At 50.8% G+C, this 18,684-nt stretch overlaps 1 protein-coding gene across 1 annotated transcript; it reads right to left on the bottom strand.

The window, feature by feature from the left end:
* Nucleotides 1–8,697: 8,697 nt before the first annotated feature.
* Nucleotides 8,698–18,277, bottom strand: LOC142821499 (uncharacterized). Its single transcript, XM_075912626.2, has 4 exons — nt 16,693–18,277; nt 14,527–14,727; nt 13,180–13,293; nt 8,698–12,298 (listed from the first exon to the last, which is right to left on the bottom strand). The coding sequence occupies exons 1-4, from the start codon at nt 16,814–16,816 to the stop codon at nt 11,256–11,258; spliced, it is 1,482 nt and encodes a 493-aa protein (XP_075768741.2). The 5' UTR covers nt 16,817–18,277; the 3' UTR covers nt 8,698–11,255.
* Between the last annotated feature and the right edge of the window lie 407 nt (nt 18,278–18,684).

Raw genomic sequence — 18,684 nt, 5'->3', positions numbered from 1 at the left:
GGACCTGTGTTTTGGCTACACCCCTTCCTAAGGCAACAAGGGTCTCTATGGGTTACCAGCAGTGGGGCTGTTGGTGTCAGAGTATAACTAATTGCACCATTAGGCCATGTCTTCACTCAGGGGGAGATTTCTGCTGCAATCCCTCTCCAGGGCTATGGCTATACTGCAGGCTTCTTGCACAAAAGCTTACAGAGCGTCTACACTGCACGCATGTTCTTGTGCAAGAAAATTTACAGTACAGCGTCGGAAAACAGGGCCTATTCCAGAAGAGTTATTCCTCGCCCCATAGGGGCTTCTTGGACAAGGTTTTTTTTTTTTTTTTTTGCAAGCTGAGGGCCAAGTGCCTGCAGTGGCCCCTCCCTCTTCCTACTCACTCACCTCAAAAGCCAGCCATGGCTTAGCTCCAAATCTGTAAACCCCATTGCCCGAGGGATAACGCCTCTTCCAAAATAGCTATTTTGCAATAGCCGGAGTGTGGATGCTCCACTGCAGCTATTTCGAAATAGCTCCTCCCCAGGGCCAGTCAAAGTAATCACTGCCCAGTGCCTCCTGGGGCTCTAAGTCGAGGCTTCCCTGCCGTGTGGATGTGCTACTTTGAAACAAGCTGTTGCAAAACAAGCGCACTGTGTAGATGAACCCTGAGAGCTGAGTGAAGCTGTTAGTGTCCCTGCTCCTGGCACAATCCCATTGGCTGGTTTCTGGCCATGTGAAGCACCATCCCCCCTCCACTCAGGCTCCTATTCACCAACCCACATGGCCCCTGCAGCCTGTGGGGGGGCAGGGAAGTAGCTGCCTGAGCAAGGTGCTGGGCTGCTGGCCGGGAGTGAGCCAGGTAAGTCTCCCAGCCAGAGCCTGCCTCTGGCACCCCAGCCCCTCCCTTCCCTCAACCCACTGGGACCCCACGTAAACCAAACCCTCTGCCCCCCCACCCTTCTGAACCCACACCCCTCCCAGATCCTGTACCCCAGTCCTCTGCCCCAAGCTCCTGTCTGCACCTAACCTGAATCCCAGACCCCCACCTCCTTCGTTAATAGCTTGGAAACATGCAGCCCTGGGAGCGGTTCCCAGTTCTTGCCCATCCCTGCTTTAAGCTGTGCAACAGCCCAGCCCCACAGCTGCTTAATGAGCCCAGCAAGGGGCTAAGGACTCTGCCCATGGAGCTGCCATGTCTTCTCCAGAGCCCTTAGGCTGGCACCAGGGAGGCCTGAGTCCAGATAGTGCACAGTGGAGACCAGCGAGGGGCTGGTACATGGGGGTGGGGCCGGGGGCTGTTCTGAAAGGCTACAGGTGCCGTTAGAACCTTTTGTCCTTCCCTGTCTCACCCCAGCGCTAAGCAACACTCAGTGTCGGTCTGAGCATCCGTCCTGCTCTGGGACGTGTCTCTGTGGCAGGAACCTGCCCAGGCTCTCGCAGTGAGGCCCCTCCCTGGCAGCACCGAGCAGTGAGAGCTGAGTGAAGGGGGGAGGCAGGACCAGGGGGAGAAGGTTCCATGACTGTGTGAGAAGAAGGCTCTGCCCTGGCCAGTGGGGAATTGTTGCCTCTCCAAGGGGCCCAGTGGGTCATTTCCCCAGGTTACTTAGTGGGGGCTGGAGCCAGTTCTGTGTTGTCTCCTTCAACAACCAAAGGGAACAAACAGATCTTGTGCAGACCTGACTGTGCACTGGGCTAGTGCTGTGTGTGCCACAGAGCTTCCTGCAGGGCTACCCACATGGGAGAGGGGAGGAGCAGTTTGAGTCACCCAGCTTTGACCCTTCTGAAGAGCTTGTGAAAATGGCAGGTGCTGTCTTGGCAGTGATGGAGAGGGGCCCTCAGTTAACTTCTTGGGCCACAGCTGCTGTAGCAATGAGGTAAGATGAATGCATGGGCCATTATCATGTGAAACCAAGACTGGTTTCTCTGACTGGGAATTGAAACCAGATCTCAATAATGGAAGTGCTGAATCCTAGCCACTAGACCAGCAAGGACATATGAATAAGCCTCTTTCCTTACCTACACTAGCCTTTCAAAGGCCACTTTCTGTCCCCTTCAGGACGCGGGTCAATTTTCCATTGACAAGAACAGAAACCAAACAGAACATCAGAATAGCCAGACTGGGCCATGCCAGTTGCCCAAGGATCCTGTCTCATAGACTCATAGACTCATAGCCTTTAAGGTCAGAAGGGACCATTATGATCATCATGACAGCAGCCAATTTCATTGCCCAGTGGGAATCCTCAGGACAGACAATTGTTAAGTGATCCCTCCTGTCGCCCATTCCTTGCTTCTAGAATACACCAGCTAGGGACACCTATCCTGTCCATTCTGGTTAAATGGCATTGATTGACCTTTCCTGTATTCAATTATCCAGTTCTGTTTTGGACCTTCTTGTAGATTTCACCTTCACAACATCTCCTGGCAAGAAGTTCCACTGGGTGCAAAAATGCTTCCTTTTGGTTTACTTTTAATTTGGTTACTTACCAGTTTCATTCTCTCACCCAGGATCTTGAGAACGAGAAAAAAAATTCTTATTTGCTTTCTGCACCCTTGTCATCATTACATAAAACTCTGTCCCATCACCCTTTAGTCGTCCCTTTCCCAAGCTGAGAAGAAGTTCCGTGAACTCCTGGGAGCTGCTGTTCCAAAGAAGAGGCATTTCCTGTGGAAAAGATGGCCAAGCCCAACCCCTATACAGAGCCCCAGAAAATACCAATGGACACTGGGCACTTGTAAAGCTCCCTCTCGGGCAGCACTACAGAATGGATCCAGCTGGCCATCGGGCTGACTAACGCCATCAACAGACGAGTCCCCATGAGACTTCTCACCCAAGTGCAGAGACTGTGGAGTCTCCCACTCCCAGCCCAGTGGCAGAGGGGCAGCGCCCTGAGGAGACGGGTCCCGAGGCAACGGAGACCTTTGAAGGAAACAGAGACGTAAGGTAAGAAGGAAGGAGAACAAGTCTCCTCTTCTCATGTTAGCCAAACGGGCTCGTTTCCCCCTGGAGCTACTCACTTACCCCAAGGAGGCACAGAAGACAAAAGGATAAACACCAAGCCCTTTATTTGTCGGTCAGCTGAGCGGGTGCTCCCCTCGACTCATGCCAGAAGGAGAGGCACACTGGGTTAAGCATACAGCGTATTTTTATATCCTGAAATAAGCAAGCCAGTCTGCGCAGAACCACTAGCGTAATCATTTTTCATATCTTGTCTCACCATAAAAACAGGATGCATCTGCCTGACTTCTCTTTTCTTGTGCTGTTTTGGGCAGTGACATGACCTGAGCCTTTGACTCAACAATTCTGACGATATTAATTTATGGCTTCCCGCCAGGCAGGAATGTACAAGCTAGACCACACTTTTATCTTATCAGAAGCAACTATTAGGGGAAATTAGGGGGGGTGTCGGGAGAAGTTCAGTTCCTCCATACCTTTCTTGCCTTGGGCTCCTTATAGGCCCACCATTTTCCTAACACTCAGGTGACATGTGGTGGGAAACTAGTAGATGCTGTGCAAGCTGAGCTCCAAGGACTGGCTCCTCCGTGCAGGTCCTGGCTTGAGAAGCACAAAGGAGTGCTGTGCATGTGCATGTCCAGAAGGAACATGGATGAAGGAGAAAGAACAAGGGAGGGTGTCAAAGCAAGCACTGGAGAAAGGGTGGGGGGGGGGGGGAGCAGGGCAGGGGCTGGGTGGGAAGAAAGGTCTCATATGTCCTTACCTGGGGCCAGGCAGCTAAATAGGAGGGGAACCAACAGCCAACGTCAGGGAGAACAGAGGTACTTACTTGTGCTTGGTGAATCCTCTGCTCTGGTGGGAGCAGCAGTAGGGTGGGTGGGTGGGTGCCTGGGGCAGGGGCTCCCCATTCCCTCTGGGACAGAGGCCCCTGTAGAAGCCCTGTGGGGAGGGAGCAGGCTGTGCTGGAAGAGGCTGGGGGTGGGCGGCTGAGTGGGGTGGGGATTGAAGAACAGGACCCAGAAGCCCTGATGCTGAAGCTCACCCTCAGAACAGACCCTGACTGATCCAAATTAAGTGTCTCAAAGGAGCTACAGCCAGTACTTTAGAAACATCAGGACACAGAGAGACTCAGGAGCTGCTCAGAGACAACCACTGGCAAGAAACAGAACAATTCCCCGAGCAGTCGATTGGTTCTGGCTCATTTGCTGGGACTTAAGGAGAATAACAAAGTCCTGAGTCTCCTCCCTGTGACTGGCCCCTGCTCAGCCAATCAGAACTGGGACTAGAACTGGAAGGCTGTGTCTACACTGGTGGGCTGTGTCTACACTGGTGGGCTATTGTGCAAGAAGGGCCACACTGCCCACTCGCTCTTGTGCAAGAAGTTTTACAGTAAAGCATGGTAAGAAAGGGCTTCTTGCATAAGGGAGTGTCCACACTGCCATGGATGCTCTTGAGCAAAAGCATATCTAGCACATGGCAGGGTGGATGTGTTCTGGCACAAGATGCTGCCACTGCTGACATAGCCAAAGTGACCTTCAGAGATGAAGTCCAGCCCCCTGCCTCACAGCAGAACAAAGCACCATCCAGATCGATGTCTCTCCAAAAGAAGAAGCTACCAAGAGCAGGGTGGGAACCCACACAGACAAACATCCATTTGAGCATAAGTCAAACATTTTAACCACTCAGCCATCTTGGCTATGGGTGAAAGGGCAGACGTGTGCAAGTTCTCTCCCCAAATACCCCAGGGGCTCGATCTCCTAGTATCTGCCCGTCCCATCTCTGTGCCAGGGCTTCCCACTGAAAGGGTGAAAGAGCCTCCCCCTCCCCCATAGTGAGGAGGGAAGCAGGGAAAAGGGAAACCAAACAAGACAAAACCCAACGTCCCAAGGGATTCCAAGGGACAAAGGCCTGGTGGGGAAAATACACCCACCACATTCACCTAGGCTATGTCTACGCTCCCAGCTTCTTGCGCGAGAAATATGCAAATGAGCCTAAGTGTGGAATATCATGGAGCCTCATTTGCATACCTAATAAGCCGCCATTTTTGCAGAAGATGCTCTTGCTGTCTACACTGCCCCTTCTTGTGCAAGAAAACCCCTCTTGTGCAATGCCGCTATTCCTGAAAACAATCATCATAGCAGAATTGTGCACGAGGGTTTTTGTTGTGCAAGAAGGGGCGTGTCAGTGGGGCCCTGTGGGCTGCTGGAGGGCTGATCCCGTTACCCAGGCCAGGCTCGGGGATGGAACATGGGACACGTTTCCCCCTGTGAGCGTGTGTGAGGGCAGGAGGGAACCACACGGGCCCGACTGAAGGTTTTGTGCTGGGTCTGGAGGCTTAAGCCTGAGCTGTCAGCCTCAGTGGGACTTGCTCCTCCCCTCTCCTGCCTTGCTGCCTCCTTTGGCCAGCAGCGCTCAGGGGGCAGCCCTGAGAGCCGGCACCAAGGGCAGAGGAGGCCGAGGCACAAGCCCCTCAGAGGAGACAGGCCTGAGGCCTGTATCTTGCCCAGGCTCACGCCAAGGGGCTTTCTGTGGTGCTGGGCGGGGGAGGGATGCCAGGCCCAGGCCGGTGGGAGAAGGGGCAGCGCATGCCAGGGCAGCAAGGGGAGCTGCAGGGAGTGAGATGCAGCGTTTCTGCCTGGTTTCACTCAAGGGTCTTTCTGTGCGTGAAGTACCCGTGACACCCTGTGCTGCTGGGTTCTCCTGCCCCTCCCCTGGGATGCTGTCCCCTTCGGGGGGATCTTGCCCTGGCACTCGTCAAAAAGCCCCACCTGGGCAAATCAGCCTGCCCCAGGCACCCTTCCATAGCTCAGCTGGCAGAGCAGAGGCCTGTAGCGGGTGCTCAGCAAGTGTCCTTAGGTTGCTGATTTAACTCCAGCTGAAAGGAGAGATTCTTCTCCCTCCCCCTGGCTGCAGGCCCGGCCTAAGGACCAGGCGGCTGCCTTGGGTCTGTCCCTTTGGGGCCTGGTGCTACAATTGAAAAAAGGTTTTGCATACCAGCTGCCAATCAAATATCTTGGGCTGAGCAAGCCTTGAGTCATGGCAAGAGCTGGAGGGAAATGGGGAACGGCTGCACTTTGGAATGGGAAGGGGGTGTCTGGCACGATAAAGTTGAACAGTTTTAAAGCCCTTTTCAAGGCAGGCACCATGGGTTAGTTGGCTAAAGCACTTTCCTTGTAAATAGAGCTCCTGGGTTCAACTCCCTGTGGTGCCTTGTTGCCAGGTCAATGGGTTTTTTCTTCCCACCATTCTTCAACTTGTATCTGGAGTTGGCTTTATCTTCAGTTGAGCTTGGTGGTACCCTCACAGTGGGAGTAGGATAGTAGCAAAGAGCAGGAGGTGCCCTAGGGCTTTGGCTTAGCGAGGCTTAGCTAGACTTGCTAAATCAAGTTCTGGAAGATGGATTGCAGCAGCGATCTCCACCTGAGTGAAGACATGGCCTAATGATACAATTAGTTAGATGCCGACACTAACAGCCTCACTGTGGGTAACTCACAGAGGCTACATCTACACTAGGGGCTTTGTCTAGACTGGCCAATTTTTCCGGAAAATCAGCCACTTTTCCGGAAAAACTTGCCAGCTGTCTACACTGGCCGCTTGAATTTCCGCAAGAACACTGACTATCTCATGTAAGATTGTCGGTGTACTTGCAGAAATACTATGCTGCTCCCGTTCGGGCAAAAGCCCTCTTGCGAAAATCATTTGCGCAAAACGGCCAGTATAGACAGCACAGTACTGTTTTGCACAAAAAAGCCCCGATGGCTAAAATGGCGATCAGGGCTTTTTTGCGCAAAGGCATGTCCAGATTGGCACGGACGCTTTTCCGTAAAAAGTGCTTTTGTGGAAAAGCATCCGTGCCAATCTAGATGCTTTTTTCCAAAAATGCTTTTAACAGAAAGCAGAACATTATAAGCAAGAGGAAGACCAAGCACTTGGACGTTATTTAAGTGCTTGGATGTTTTCTTATACCACTGCAGATTGGATTTCAAGGAATAGCCAATTTTTCTTGATTTGTTTTAAATGTAATTTAAGATTTTTTTTTTGTTTTTTGCAAGTCTTTTAGACTCCTAATTTGAAATTCAGTTTTCCTTTTAGACACCACCTCATACCAATTGAAAAAAGCATCCCATTGAACCTGGGGTATCTTAGATCCTCTGGATTCCAAGGTACCCTTCAAGTGCACTATTTTACCAATATTAAAAGTACCTTTCACCAGAAACTGTCTAGATGAATCATTTTGTGTGTACACATCCCACTTATCCAGAAACTTGCAAGTTTTAGGTGAGCAATGCACATACATGAGGGCTGTGTCTACACTGGCATGAATTTCCGGAACTGCTTAAAATGGAAAACTATTCCGTTTTCAGTTTTTCCGGAAAAGGAGCATCTACATTGGCAGGCTGTTTTTCCGGAAAAGCCCTTTTCCCGGAAAAGCGTCTGTGGACAATGTAGACGCGCTTTTCCGGAAAAGTGCCCCAATCACCATTTTCGCGATCGGGGCTTTTTTCCGGAAAAGACTACTGGGCTGTCTACACTGGCCCTTTTCTGGAACAGTGTTCCGGAATAAGGACTTATGCCCGAGCGGGAGCAGAATAGTTTTTCCGGAATAGCGGCTGATTTTGTACAGTAGAGCATCGTTGCTTTTCCAGAAATTCAAGGGCCAGTGTAGACAGCTCGCAGCTTATTCCGGAAAAGCGGCTGATTTTCCAGAATAAGTGGCCCAGTGTAGACACAGCCATAGTATGCTGGAGTCCCCTTAAGGGGGAACAGGAATCTCTTTTGACTGTCCAGTACCTATTACCTCATTTACACAGGGAAACACAGGTGGGGAAGTCTGCACTGTCCAGGCATCATCCCGCGATTTCTGTCACCAAGGTGATCCTGACCCCCCCCCCCCCCCAGTAACAGGAAGTAGCTAGAGACAGGGGGTATGTCTACACTACCCCGCTAGTTCGAACTAGCGGGGTAATGTAGGCATACCGCACTTGCAAATGAAGCCCGGGATTTGAAATGAGAAGTAATGGTAGGTTGAACTAGGAAGCCTAGTATGAACTACCTAGTTCGTGCCCCGTGTAGCCACGCTGCACGGGGTTCGAACCAGCGGGGTTTTAAAAATGGCGGCTCCCCGCTTCTGCAAATGAAGCCCGGGAAATTCAAATCCCGGGCTTCATTTGCAAGTGCGGTATGCCTACATTACCCTCCTAGTTCAAACTAGGAGGGTAGTGTAGATATACCCAGGGAGGGGTAAATGGGGTTAGTCACCACTGAGACCTCATACCATCCGAGACTTTAACTGCTAGAGCTGGTTGCTCCTTCTCAGCGGGCAGCCAGGGTGGCTGACGGATGCCCCAGGAGTCTATCCCAGGGAAGTGACAAGACCCAATGCTCATTTCTCAGGAATCATGCACTCAGTCAGATACATTCACACACTCAACAAACGCATGATTTAACAACCGGACTTATATACCAGACTCTCCCACCAGAACATTCTTATTTCTAAATTCCTGACAGAACTTTTTAAAGCAGGCACACTGGTTTTGAACTGACCTGAGTTTAAAGGTTCGGATCCAGCAATTCCACCAAGCACCTGAAGCCAACCGGAAGCCCTCTACTGATTCTCAAAGTAGGGATTTAAAAGGCCTCTCACCTTGCTTGTGGTGCCTGGAGTTAGGTAGGGAGTGACCCATGGTTTTTCCCGAAAGAAAAGCAGGATGTGTGGATCTGAGTGACAGCATCAGAATTGTTGTGAAATAAACACATGCTAGGTTTAGGGTTCAAGTTAGACAAAACCATTTTAATATCTCAGTTGGGGGGGGGGGTGTTGCAGATGGCAGGGAGTTACGCCTTATCGATACAAGCCCCTTCTCACACTCAATTGCCTGAGATATTTATACCTTCTTACAAAGTCACAGTGGAAATTTACAGAGAAAAGAGGAAGTAAGGCACTTTACTTTTAGATGGTTACATCTGCTTGACCCGATAACAAAATGCAAGCAGTGCGATTTTTTGTTTGTTTAACAGCATTGTGGTTTCTTGCTCAATTTGCTTAGGAAGCTCGCTTCTGATGCAGGATACACTGCGTACAGTTCAGTCTGTGGCCAGGCTAGTGAGGCCTACCTCCACAGTGTGTACTGGACATAAATATTTTACTTAATTTAAAATAAAGTTTGATCAACTAACATGAGAAAGTTAAAAGGTTTAATCTCTTTAATAATTCAAATGCAACTGCCCAGATGTAGCCCCAGCAAAATGGCTTGACGAATTATGTAATTAACAGTGAGTTTCCATTAGCAACAGTAATCTACAGAAGGTTTGGAGAGGGCACGACTGTGATTGGCTGCGCCGGGCCGGGGCAGGCCTGAACACTGCTGAAGGAATCCACTCAGGGCAAATTGCTCAAAACCAGGACTGCTGACAGCCCTTGACTGGAGACCTTTCCAAAATAGGCCACAAACCAGTCACAGTGAGCCCTTCAGCTGCCAATCCAGCCTGCAGGAAGCCTCATGAGCAAAACCCCTCAGATACCCCAGCTCTTTCTATGCCACAATCAGCCCTGGGCTTACAGAGAGGTGAGGGGTTATAGAGCCCAATCTTTCCAACCCAGAACAGACGCACCCGGTTCCAAAGAACCAGCCATGAATTCCTGGTCAATTTATACTTTAGATCTTACCCACCAGATCACAGTGGACCAATCCTTTAGAATCTAAATGTTTATTAATAAAAGACAGAAAAGGCTGAGAATAAGGTGAATATATTATATACATCAATCAGCATGTTCTTGATGCAGGATCTTAGTGGAGATGTTAGAAACTACTAGCATAAGTCTTTGGGGTACATCATATGTCAGGATGGGTCAGCAATCCTTCCCGTGTCTCTGTCCTTAGCAAGGCCGCTTCTCGGATAAGTAGCAAGACTGAAGACAAGATGGAGCCCCCCTCATGGCATTTGATATTCATTTCTGGTGTCGCCCAAGCTGGAGCTAATCATATGGTCAAGTGACCTGTTTCATATGCCATCAGCCATTGTGCTCTGGCTGCTTTGCAGCTTTCCACACGCATTCTTCAGCTGTGTATTGGCCACCCTGAGAACCATTGTCCTTGGAGCTATACTGGTTAGCATAGTCACTCATTGGAAATTCCGTCCCCATGACAGGCAGTCCATACACAGCATCAGCAGAGCCCATAGTCATAACTCCCCATACAAATTCCAAACAAGTACACAAATACCACACACAGAATCAGCACAATAGTAACTTTCGTTTGACACCTCACACGGCCCACTTTGTACCAAATTTGGGGCAAACAGTTCCTCGTGATCACAGCAGTTACCTGTATGCTCACTTTAAAATCCAATGTGACAGGGGCCTCAAGAAAGGGTTGGGGTTTTGAGGATTTGGGATGCAGAAACAGGCAGGTGTCTGGTCAGAAATAAGGTGCAGTATGTGGCCAGGAGAGATGGTGCAATAAAAAAAGGAGGCTGTCAGCGCAAGCTGGGGGTGCTAGCTGCTGGGAGAAAGGGAATTGAGGATATTGGGAGGGGATATATGGGGGATGATAGCAAATATTACCTGGCTTTGGGCCCTCGTACAGCAACATCTCCAGTCACACTGTCCTGGTCACCCTGGAGGGAGGCTCTACTGCTGTAGCAGCAGCCAAACAGACTAGGACCAGCCCCGGACACCAGAGGCACCACTACTGCACCCATTCAGTCCATGGCTGGAGGTGTTGCTGCTGCAACCATGCAGCCCAGGACCAGCCCCAGAGGCACCCCTGACATGGCCATGTGGCCCCTGAGGCCAGCAGTGCAGTGGCAGCAGTGCCTCTAGTGCCGGCCTCAGGTTGTATAGCAAAGACTCAGCCTAGCGCTGCCTCCTCTCTAGTGGTTAGAAAGCATGAAGAGGGGGTTGGGCTAAACTCCTTCCCCCTCAGTACATCTTGATTTGGAGGTAGGGCCTGGCACTGCCTTGTGGACAGGATCAAAGCCTTAGGCAGGCTGCATTCTGTCAACAGAGAAAAATTTTGCTCACCACTACTATACGGTTTCTCACCTATGTGGGTTCAACTATATGCAACAAGACTTGAATTGTCGCTATAGCATTTCCCAAAGTCAGAGCAGTTAAAGGATTTCTCTTCTGTGAGAGTTCTCATGGATAACAAGGTGTGACTTCTGACTGCAGCATTTCCTACAGTGAGAGCAGGTGAATAGCTTCTTCCGTATGGGTTTTCCTATGTCTAACAAGGGTTGAGGTCTGACTGAAGCTTTTCCCACAGTCAGAGAAGCTGAACGGTTTATCCCGCGTGTGACTCCTCCTATGGCTAATAAGCTGTGACCATCAAATGAAGCTGTTCCCACAGTCAGAGCAGCTGAAAGGTTTCTCTCCTGTGTGGGTTCTCCTATGTCTAACAAGGTGTGAACTGTGCCTGAAGCTTTTCCCACAGTCAGAGCAGCTGAAGGGTTTCTCTCCTGTGTGGACTCTCCTATGGATAACAAGGGTTGAGTTCTGACTGAAGCTTTTCCCACAGTCAGAGCAGCTGAAGGGTTTCTCTCTTGTGTGGACTCTCCTATGGATAACAAGGGCTGAGGTCTGACTGAATCTTTTCCCACAGTCAGAGCAGCTGAAGGGTTTCTCTCCTGTGTGGACTCTCCTATGGTTAATAAGCTGAGACCATCGAATGAAGCTTTTCCCACAGTCAGAGCAGCTGAAAGGTTTCTCTCCTGTGTGGGTTCTCCTATGTCTAACAAGGTGTGAACTGTGCCTGAAGCTTTTCCCACAGTCAGAGCAGCTGAAGGGTTTCTCTCCTGTGTGGGCTCTCCTATGGATAACAAGGGTTGAGGTCTGACTGAAGCTTTTCCCACAGTCATAGCAGCTGAAGGGTTTCTCCCCTGTGTGGGCTCTTCTATGGATAACAAGGGTTGAGGTCTGACTGAAACTTTTCCCACAGTCAGAGCAGCTGAAGGGTTTTTCTCCCGTGTGAACTCTCCTATGTCTAACAAGGTATGATCTCCGACTGAAGCTTCTCCCACAGTCAGAGCAGCTGAAGGGTTTCTCTTCTGTGTGGGCTCTTTCATGTTTAATAAGAGTTGCACAGTCACTGCAAGAACAAGGTGAATGTTGATGGGGGATTTTCTTTTGAACAGTTTTTGTGTTTGTTTTCAACCTTCTGCTCCTGTGACTGGATTTATCCTGTCCTGCTCCTGGATGGTTTCCCTGCTGCCTTTGTAGACTACGCTGACTCTCACAAGTCTCTCCTTGCTCAGGACTCTGAAAAACATGCCCTTCAGATATTTCCACTAACACCCCACATGGAGCCATTTGCTCAGGTCCTTCCTCCTGAAGACTCGTCTCACTGTTCTCATTCAGCATCTCATCACCTGCTGGGATGGAGAGAGGAACCACACAGGAGTCATTAGGTTGTATCAACAGGTGTGTTGTAAGCAAAACTTGTGAAGTCATTCTGCCGCTCTACTCTGCACTAGTTAGGCCTCAGCTGGAGTACTGTGTCCAGTTCTGGGCACCACATTTCAAGAAAGATGTGGAGAAATTGGAAAGGGTACAGAGAAGAGTGACAAGAATGATTAAAGGTCTAGAGAACATGACCTATGAAGCCAGGCTTCATGAACTGGGCTTGTTTAGTTTGGAAAAAAGAAGATTAAGGGGGGACATGATAGCGGTTTTCAAATATCTAAAAGGGTGTCACAAGGAGGAAGGAGAAAATTTGTTCCTCTTGGTTTCTGAGGACAGGACAAGGAGTAATGGGCTTAAAGTGCAGCAAGCGAGGTTTAGATTGGACATTAGGAAAAAATTCCTAACTGTCAGGATGGTCAAATATTGGAATAAATTGCCAAGGGAGGTGGTGGAATCTCCCTCCCTGGAGATATTTAAGAACAGGTTAGATAGACATCTGTCAGGGATGGTGTAGACGGAGCTTGGTCCTGCCTTGAGGGCAGGGGACTGGACTCGATGACCTCTCGAGGTCCCTTCCAGTCCTATCATTCTATGATTCTATGTGCTGAGCTGAAATAAAAATTCTGAATGGTGAACAGAAAATGGGGGAAAAACCCAAAGAATGGTTGGAAAGATTCAATAATCATGAGCCGAGTTCACCCTGCTTCCTCATAACTATTTCCCCATCTGGCACTCTCACACTGGAGTTGATGAGAGGCTGAAGGGCCAGTCAGACTTGATGAAAACACACAACCAACATCTGCTATGAGAACACAGAAATTGGTTTGAGTCAGTTTAGCTGATTTCTCACCTGTGTGGGTGTCACTGACGCTCTCCCTTTCCTCACTGCCTTGGAGATCCGGGATCTGCAGCTCTTCCCTTTGCTCCATCCAAGAGAGCACATGAGCTTTGGAGACTGGAAATCCTATTCAGGGAGCAATTAACCAAGTGCTGATCTTGTTCATTAAATTCTGTACCATTCCTGCTTCCAAAGCCAGGTTCTGAGTCTCCTACCCAGACAGGCTCCTTCCCCACCTTCCAGAGACTGGTCTCTGGCTGGTACAAAATCCCTGGACACACTAATTCCATCCTTCCCCCGCCCCACCACCATATTGGGAATAGCCCAGCTGACTTCCATGGGGAACTGATCGCTCTGCTGCACTCTGCAGGATACAACTCAGTCTCCCTTAGGGCCTGTTGCATACTTGGGAGGACAGGAAAACACTGCTCATAAGCAGAGAGCTCTAAGACTTTCAGGACTGACAGACACCTCTAGCCAGGATTCATATTTGAGCTGACATATGTCAGGTCTCTAGGGCTGTGAGGGAAAGGATCCAGCAGAGCTCTAGAGCCCTATGGGATCTGCCCACAAAGCTCTTGGCTGGGGGCTGGACTTTCCCTGCTCTTGGGCTCAGATGCTCTACTTGAGCCAGAAGGAGGCAGGGGAATTGTCTGATCAAGAAAATGAATCCTTGGTTGGCCACTTCAGGCCCTGCCTATGGTCCACATTCCTGATCCTGACTGACTGTGCCATGGTGGGCCCTGTCAGCTCCCCACAACAGCGGTCAGTCCTACAGACAGCCAGGGCAGTGCCAGCCTATTCCTGTGGCCAGCCAACGTGGAGACAGGATGGGCTGCTTCTCTGCTGCTTGTAGATGCTCCTGCAGCTCAGCTCCCCTTCTGTAGCCTTGATTCTACTCTGCCAGTAGCAGCAGCCCTCCTCTTGTGGCTAGTCGGGCCTGCCATTTGGTGACTCTCTGGCTTGCACAGAATCTACCAGAGGCAAGGAAGGACCCTGAGTTGGCACCTTTCTTCCAGCGGTCAGCACAATAGCACAAGGGGACCCTACAGATGCTAAGAGCAGCTGCACCCAGCCCCACAACTCCGGTCCCTGCCGTTCCTGCCTGGATCCTTCCGCTGACATTCCAGCCAAGGCACAACATGGGCAAGATGGTGGGAACCACAATGAGATCTTGGCTGTGGGAAGAGCAGCACCGCTATTATGTCACTGAACCTCCTCTCACACAGGAGCCAGGATTACTGGGGCAGATACTGCTGATATTGGGGGTTCAGGCAATGAAGGACCCTGAACCAAACCCAACCCAGCTGCTCCAGAGCCCACCCAGCTTCTGTTACACAAGGGGACAGGAATCCTCACCCAGCCAGCTCACAGCTTCGTAATTCTCCTGCATCACATCCCTGTAGAGAGCTCTTTGGCCCGGGTCCAGCAGAGCCCATTCCTCCTCAGAGAAATACACAACCACCTCCTCAAAGCTCACAGGCTCCTCCACAGCCATTTCCTGTCCCTGGCTCTGCAGACCAGGGGCTGAGCTGTAGACAGACATGGGTGTTCTGCAGCCTGGCAGGGGGAAAAGGAGAATTGGAGACATTTCAAAAAGAGCTTTAATCCTTTCCACACCCCAATTCTGCCCAGACTCTGTCCCCGGTGAAAAACATGCTGGACTCTCCAGTTTTGGGCAAACGCTGAGTCTAGATATTCCATAAACACCACACACAAGTTAGATCCGAAAGCCGTATTTATTTCTCTTAATACCTGGCTTGAGTTATATTACTTTGCCTGCAACAATGGAGATTCAGTTCTCAGCACCCAGTGTCTGCTAACAAGTCACATATTCATCTGCCTGAACATGGACATAGGTTTAATTTAATTTGGGCTGCAGTATTTATAATCCTTAGTCTTCATGCATTGATTTGCAAACTTTGGTTCTCTCATCTGACACAGACTTTATAAACTCTCTCCACAACAGAGATGAAGTGAAGTTAATATGAGTATTCAGATGCATATTATTAAACACGTGTGCTGAGTGTTTGCAAGATAAGACCTTAAAATTCATGGATTCATGGCATCAGAAAATATCCCGAGCCATGCAGTCTGTCCCCTCTGCAGCACAAGCCATTATACGTAGCCCAGCTACCCAGGCACAAAGCTCTGTTCCCCCACAGCATGTTTTCTAGAAAGTTGTCCAGTGCTGATTGGAAGACATCAAGAGATGAAGAACCCACCAGTTCTTTGATGATTGGTTACAGCAGCGAATCCTCTTACCCATCAAATATTTGTGCCTCCTCTCTAGCCTGAAATTCTCTGGCTGCATCTTTCAGTTATTGACTCTCACTGAACTGTATCCACTAGACCGGAGTGGGCAATTCATTTTGATGTGGGGGGGCACTCCAAGATTTTGGAAAGTGGTTGAGAGCTGCACTCTTCCAAGACATTAAGCAGGAAATACAGCGAATGGGATGAACACTGGGAGAAGAAGGGAGCTTTGGGTGAGGGTTTGGGATGCAGGAGGGAAAGAGGGGTCTGGGAAGCAGTTTGGGTGAAAGAAGCAGGTGTAATCTGGGGCACTGGATTAGCCAACTACTCATGAGATATTTAAAGTAAGGTTAATTTAGAGAAGTGGCTGAGTGAACAAAAAAGGGGCTGAGGGTTTCTGACCATGAAGAGCTCCTTGCATATTTGGATGCAGGAAGAGAACAAAGAGTTTGAGTATGTGGAGTTGGGGGCAGGAGTGTGGGGCAGAGAATTAGGAGGGGAAGAGAGAGGTTGGGGTGCCAGAGGCAGGTTTTGCCTAGGAGACTTACCTGAGTGAGTCCCGACCAGCAGCCTAGCACCTCTCTGAAGCACACAGGAAGCCTGCCCAACCCTCGCACAGGCTGTGGGGCCATGTGGGTGTTTGAATAACTATGAGCTAGAGGGGAGAGGGCACAGTGCTTCCTTTCTGGCCAGAAACCATCCAATTGTCCTGGGAGTGGATGCCTTCCTGCTTTATCTCTGGGCTCACCTTCACTTTCTGAGTGGCTTGCAGGTGGGAAGTGGCAACCACGGAACTAGCCCATAGCTCGCCAAGCATCAGAGGGCCGGATGCGATGGCCTGGCGAGCTAGATCCGGCCCATGGGCTGTATTTTGCCCAGGCCTGCACTAAACTGAAGAGCCCTTGCATATCCAGCAGTTTCTCACCATGAACAAACTGATACCATGGAAGCCAGCCAGCTCTCAGCCTTTCAGCCTATTTATTGTTTGAAACCAACCCCGTATTGAAACTGACCAGTGAAATCTGAGCCTGAAGGTGCCATCCATTGTGTGCTTTAACATCACCCCTTTAAGCATCATACCCCATAGATCAGTGATTCTCAAAGTGTCTACAAGTCCCCATGCAGTGTCCCCGGAGCTCCTCACTGATCTCAATTTAGGGCTGTGTGCACCATGGTCACTGCGTTTGGTTGGTAACTTCAATGACAGTCCTATGAAGATGATTTTGCTGGAATTTTCTCATTTTTAGAATCGCCACATGAAAAACTCACCTTGTCTGAAAACGCCCAGGGATTCTCCTCTTGCTCTCTCCAGTGCAGAGGGCAGAGTGTCTGGTGGGGGAAGGGATAAGAGAGGTGAAATTCCAGGCTCTCCTCTATATAACAATGTCCCCATACTGAACTCTGCATTTCACTTGTATCAGAGACCAGACAGACACACACTCAAGTGTTTAGTATGAAAAGGTCTGAAACCTTCCGTGTCCTCTCTTGCTTGGGCACCTCCCAGCAACGGAGCTAACATCTCTGCAGCCTCATTCCCGCTCCAGGAGACACAAACTGAAAGTGAGATTTACTTTTCCCTCCTCATCCCCTCCCACCTGGTTTCTCTGTCACTTACCACCTCTCCTCATAACCTAGAGCTGCGCTGGGGGAACACGTTGTTATGACATTAACTTTACCTATTTTGATCCCTTGACACCAACGGGAGATTCAGAGTTTGCAAACCCCTGGCTCTATTTGCAAACAGTTGGGTCTGTTCGCTCAGTGTCTCTAAGGAGAGCAGCATGATGGGCTGTCATTCTCCACGTGGGAATTGAGGCAGGGGAAGGTTGGCTTCAGAGGCCAGATTCAATAGTTTCTAATACCTTTATTATTGAGTCTTGATAGCCAATCCTTCACTCCTTGCCCTGGGCTGAATGTGCCTAGTGCCCAGCAGTGACAGACCCATATTCCAGCCCCACAGTCCCGAGGCAGCCAGTCCCCGGGGAGGTGACAGCTCTAGGAAATATCTGAAGTCAGACTGTGCCCCTGAATGGGGGATTCCAGAGTCTGCTGTTCAAGGGTGAGATCCTCAGAATTAAGTGAGTCAGAGACATTTCTATCCAACATCTGTCTGTAGAGCCCTGGGGAGATGTGGTGCCAACATCAGCTCCAAGCTCTTTCCCTGCGCTGTGCAGTATGACAGGAGTGTGAGCCACCTACCTGCTCAAGCTGTTTCTTAAGTCCTAGAGAAAAGAGTGAGAAAAGAATCGCAGCTGCACTGGGCACACACAAGGAAGGGATTTTGCAAACATGGGAACAAGGGGCCCTGCCCTGGCCCCAGGGCCATGGATCCCCTGAGCGAATGGGGCTTTGCCACCTCTAATAGCTCTGTGCCTGTGACTCTGCAAAGCACAAGGGTCACTCGCATGGCATCAATGCACCCGCCGAGTTACACCCAGATCTGACGGCTGGACTCCAGCACTTGTTATTCAGGAGCCTATCGTCCTTGTGTGGGGAGCTGGGGATGTTGCTCTCTCAGTCTCACCTGCAGGAATTCACTCCCTGGCTTCTGACACTTCCCCTCCACCTCACTGATCCACTCGCTGAGACGGGAAATCTGTGCAGAGAGTTTCCTGACAGTGTCAGTCTGGAGCACCGACAGCCAGAGACAGACGGGCCAACAGGCCCTGCGTTGAATGTGCAACATTCAACCACAGAGAGGCAGCAGTGAGCTGGTCTGAGGCCCCTGCCCGGCTGGAGCAGCCCCCCACAGACAGCACAGGAAGGTGGGTCACAGCCCTGACCCCAGCCCAGCTGTGCCCCTCCCCCAATTCCCACAAGCCGAGCTGCAGACTCCCCGCACCCCAGCTGGCCGACTCCCCCCCCCCCCCCCCCCCCCCCCCCGCCTGTGTGAGCCCCTCCCACAAACCCCTCCCACTGAGGCCCTGCCCCACAACCCTCCTCCCCCCACCGGAACGAAGGCGCAGCCGCGCACCCAGCAGGGGCCGCTCCACAGACACGTGGGCGGGGGAGGAGGAGGCGAATGCGGAGCGAGGCCCCCGGCAGCCATAGGCCCGTCCGCAAAGCTCGCACATGCGCACCGCAAGGCTCTCCCAGCTGCCGGGAGCAGCGGGAGCGCACGGGAGCCAATGAGGAGCCGCAGAGGGAAACAAGCAAGCAAGCAGCCCCGCCCTCCCAGCAACACAGAGCCCCGCCCTCCCAGCAACACAGAGCCCCGCCCACCTCACTCTGCTCCTCGCTCCCCCGAAGCAGCGCGGCGAA

This window comes from Pelodiscus sinensis, chromosome 19, assembly GCF_052426305.1.
Source record: "Pelodiscus sinensis isolate ZL-2025 chromosome 19, ASM5242630v1, whole genome shotgun sequence".
Taxonomy (NCBI): Eukaryota; Metazoa; Chordata; order Testudines; family Trionychidae; genus Pelodiscus; species Pelodiscus sinensis.
Note: the sequence above shows the minus strand (reverse complement) of the source record. Positions and strands in the feature narration are given on the sequence as shown.

Bases quoted from the DNA above. Each gene is read 5' to 3' on its own strand.
- LOC142821499 (XM_075912626.2), bottom strand. From the start codon at position 16,816: ATGGGGACATTGTTATATAGAGGAGAGCCTGGAATTTCACCTCTCTTA. The intron at 14,728-16,692 runs GTGAGTTTTTCA...TCCCCCTGCCAG, and splicing joins CCTGGGCGTTTTCAGACAAG to GCTGCAGAACACCCATGTCT. The intron at 12,299-13,179 runs GTGAGAAATCAG...TCTCCATCCCAG, and splicing joins CGTCAGTGACACCCACACAG to CAGGTGATGAGATGCTGAAT.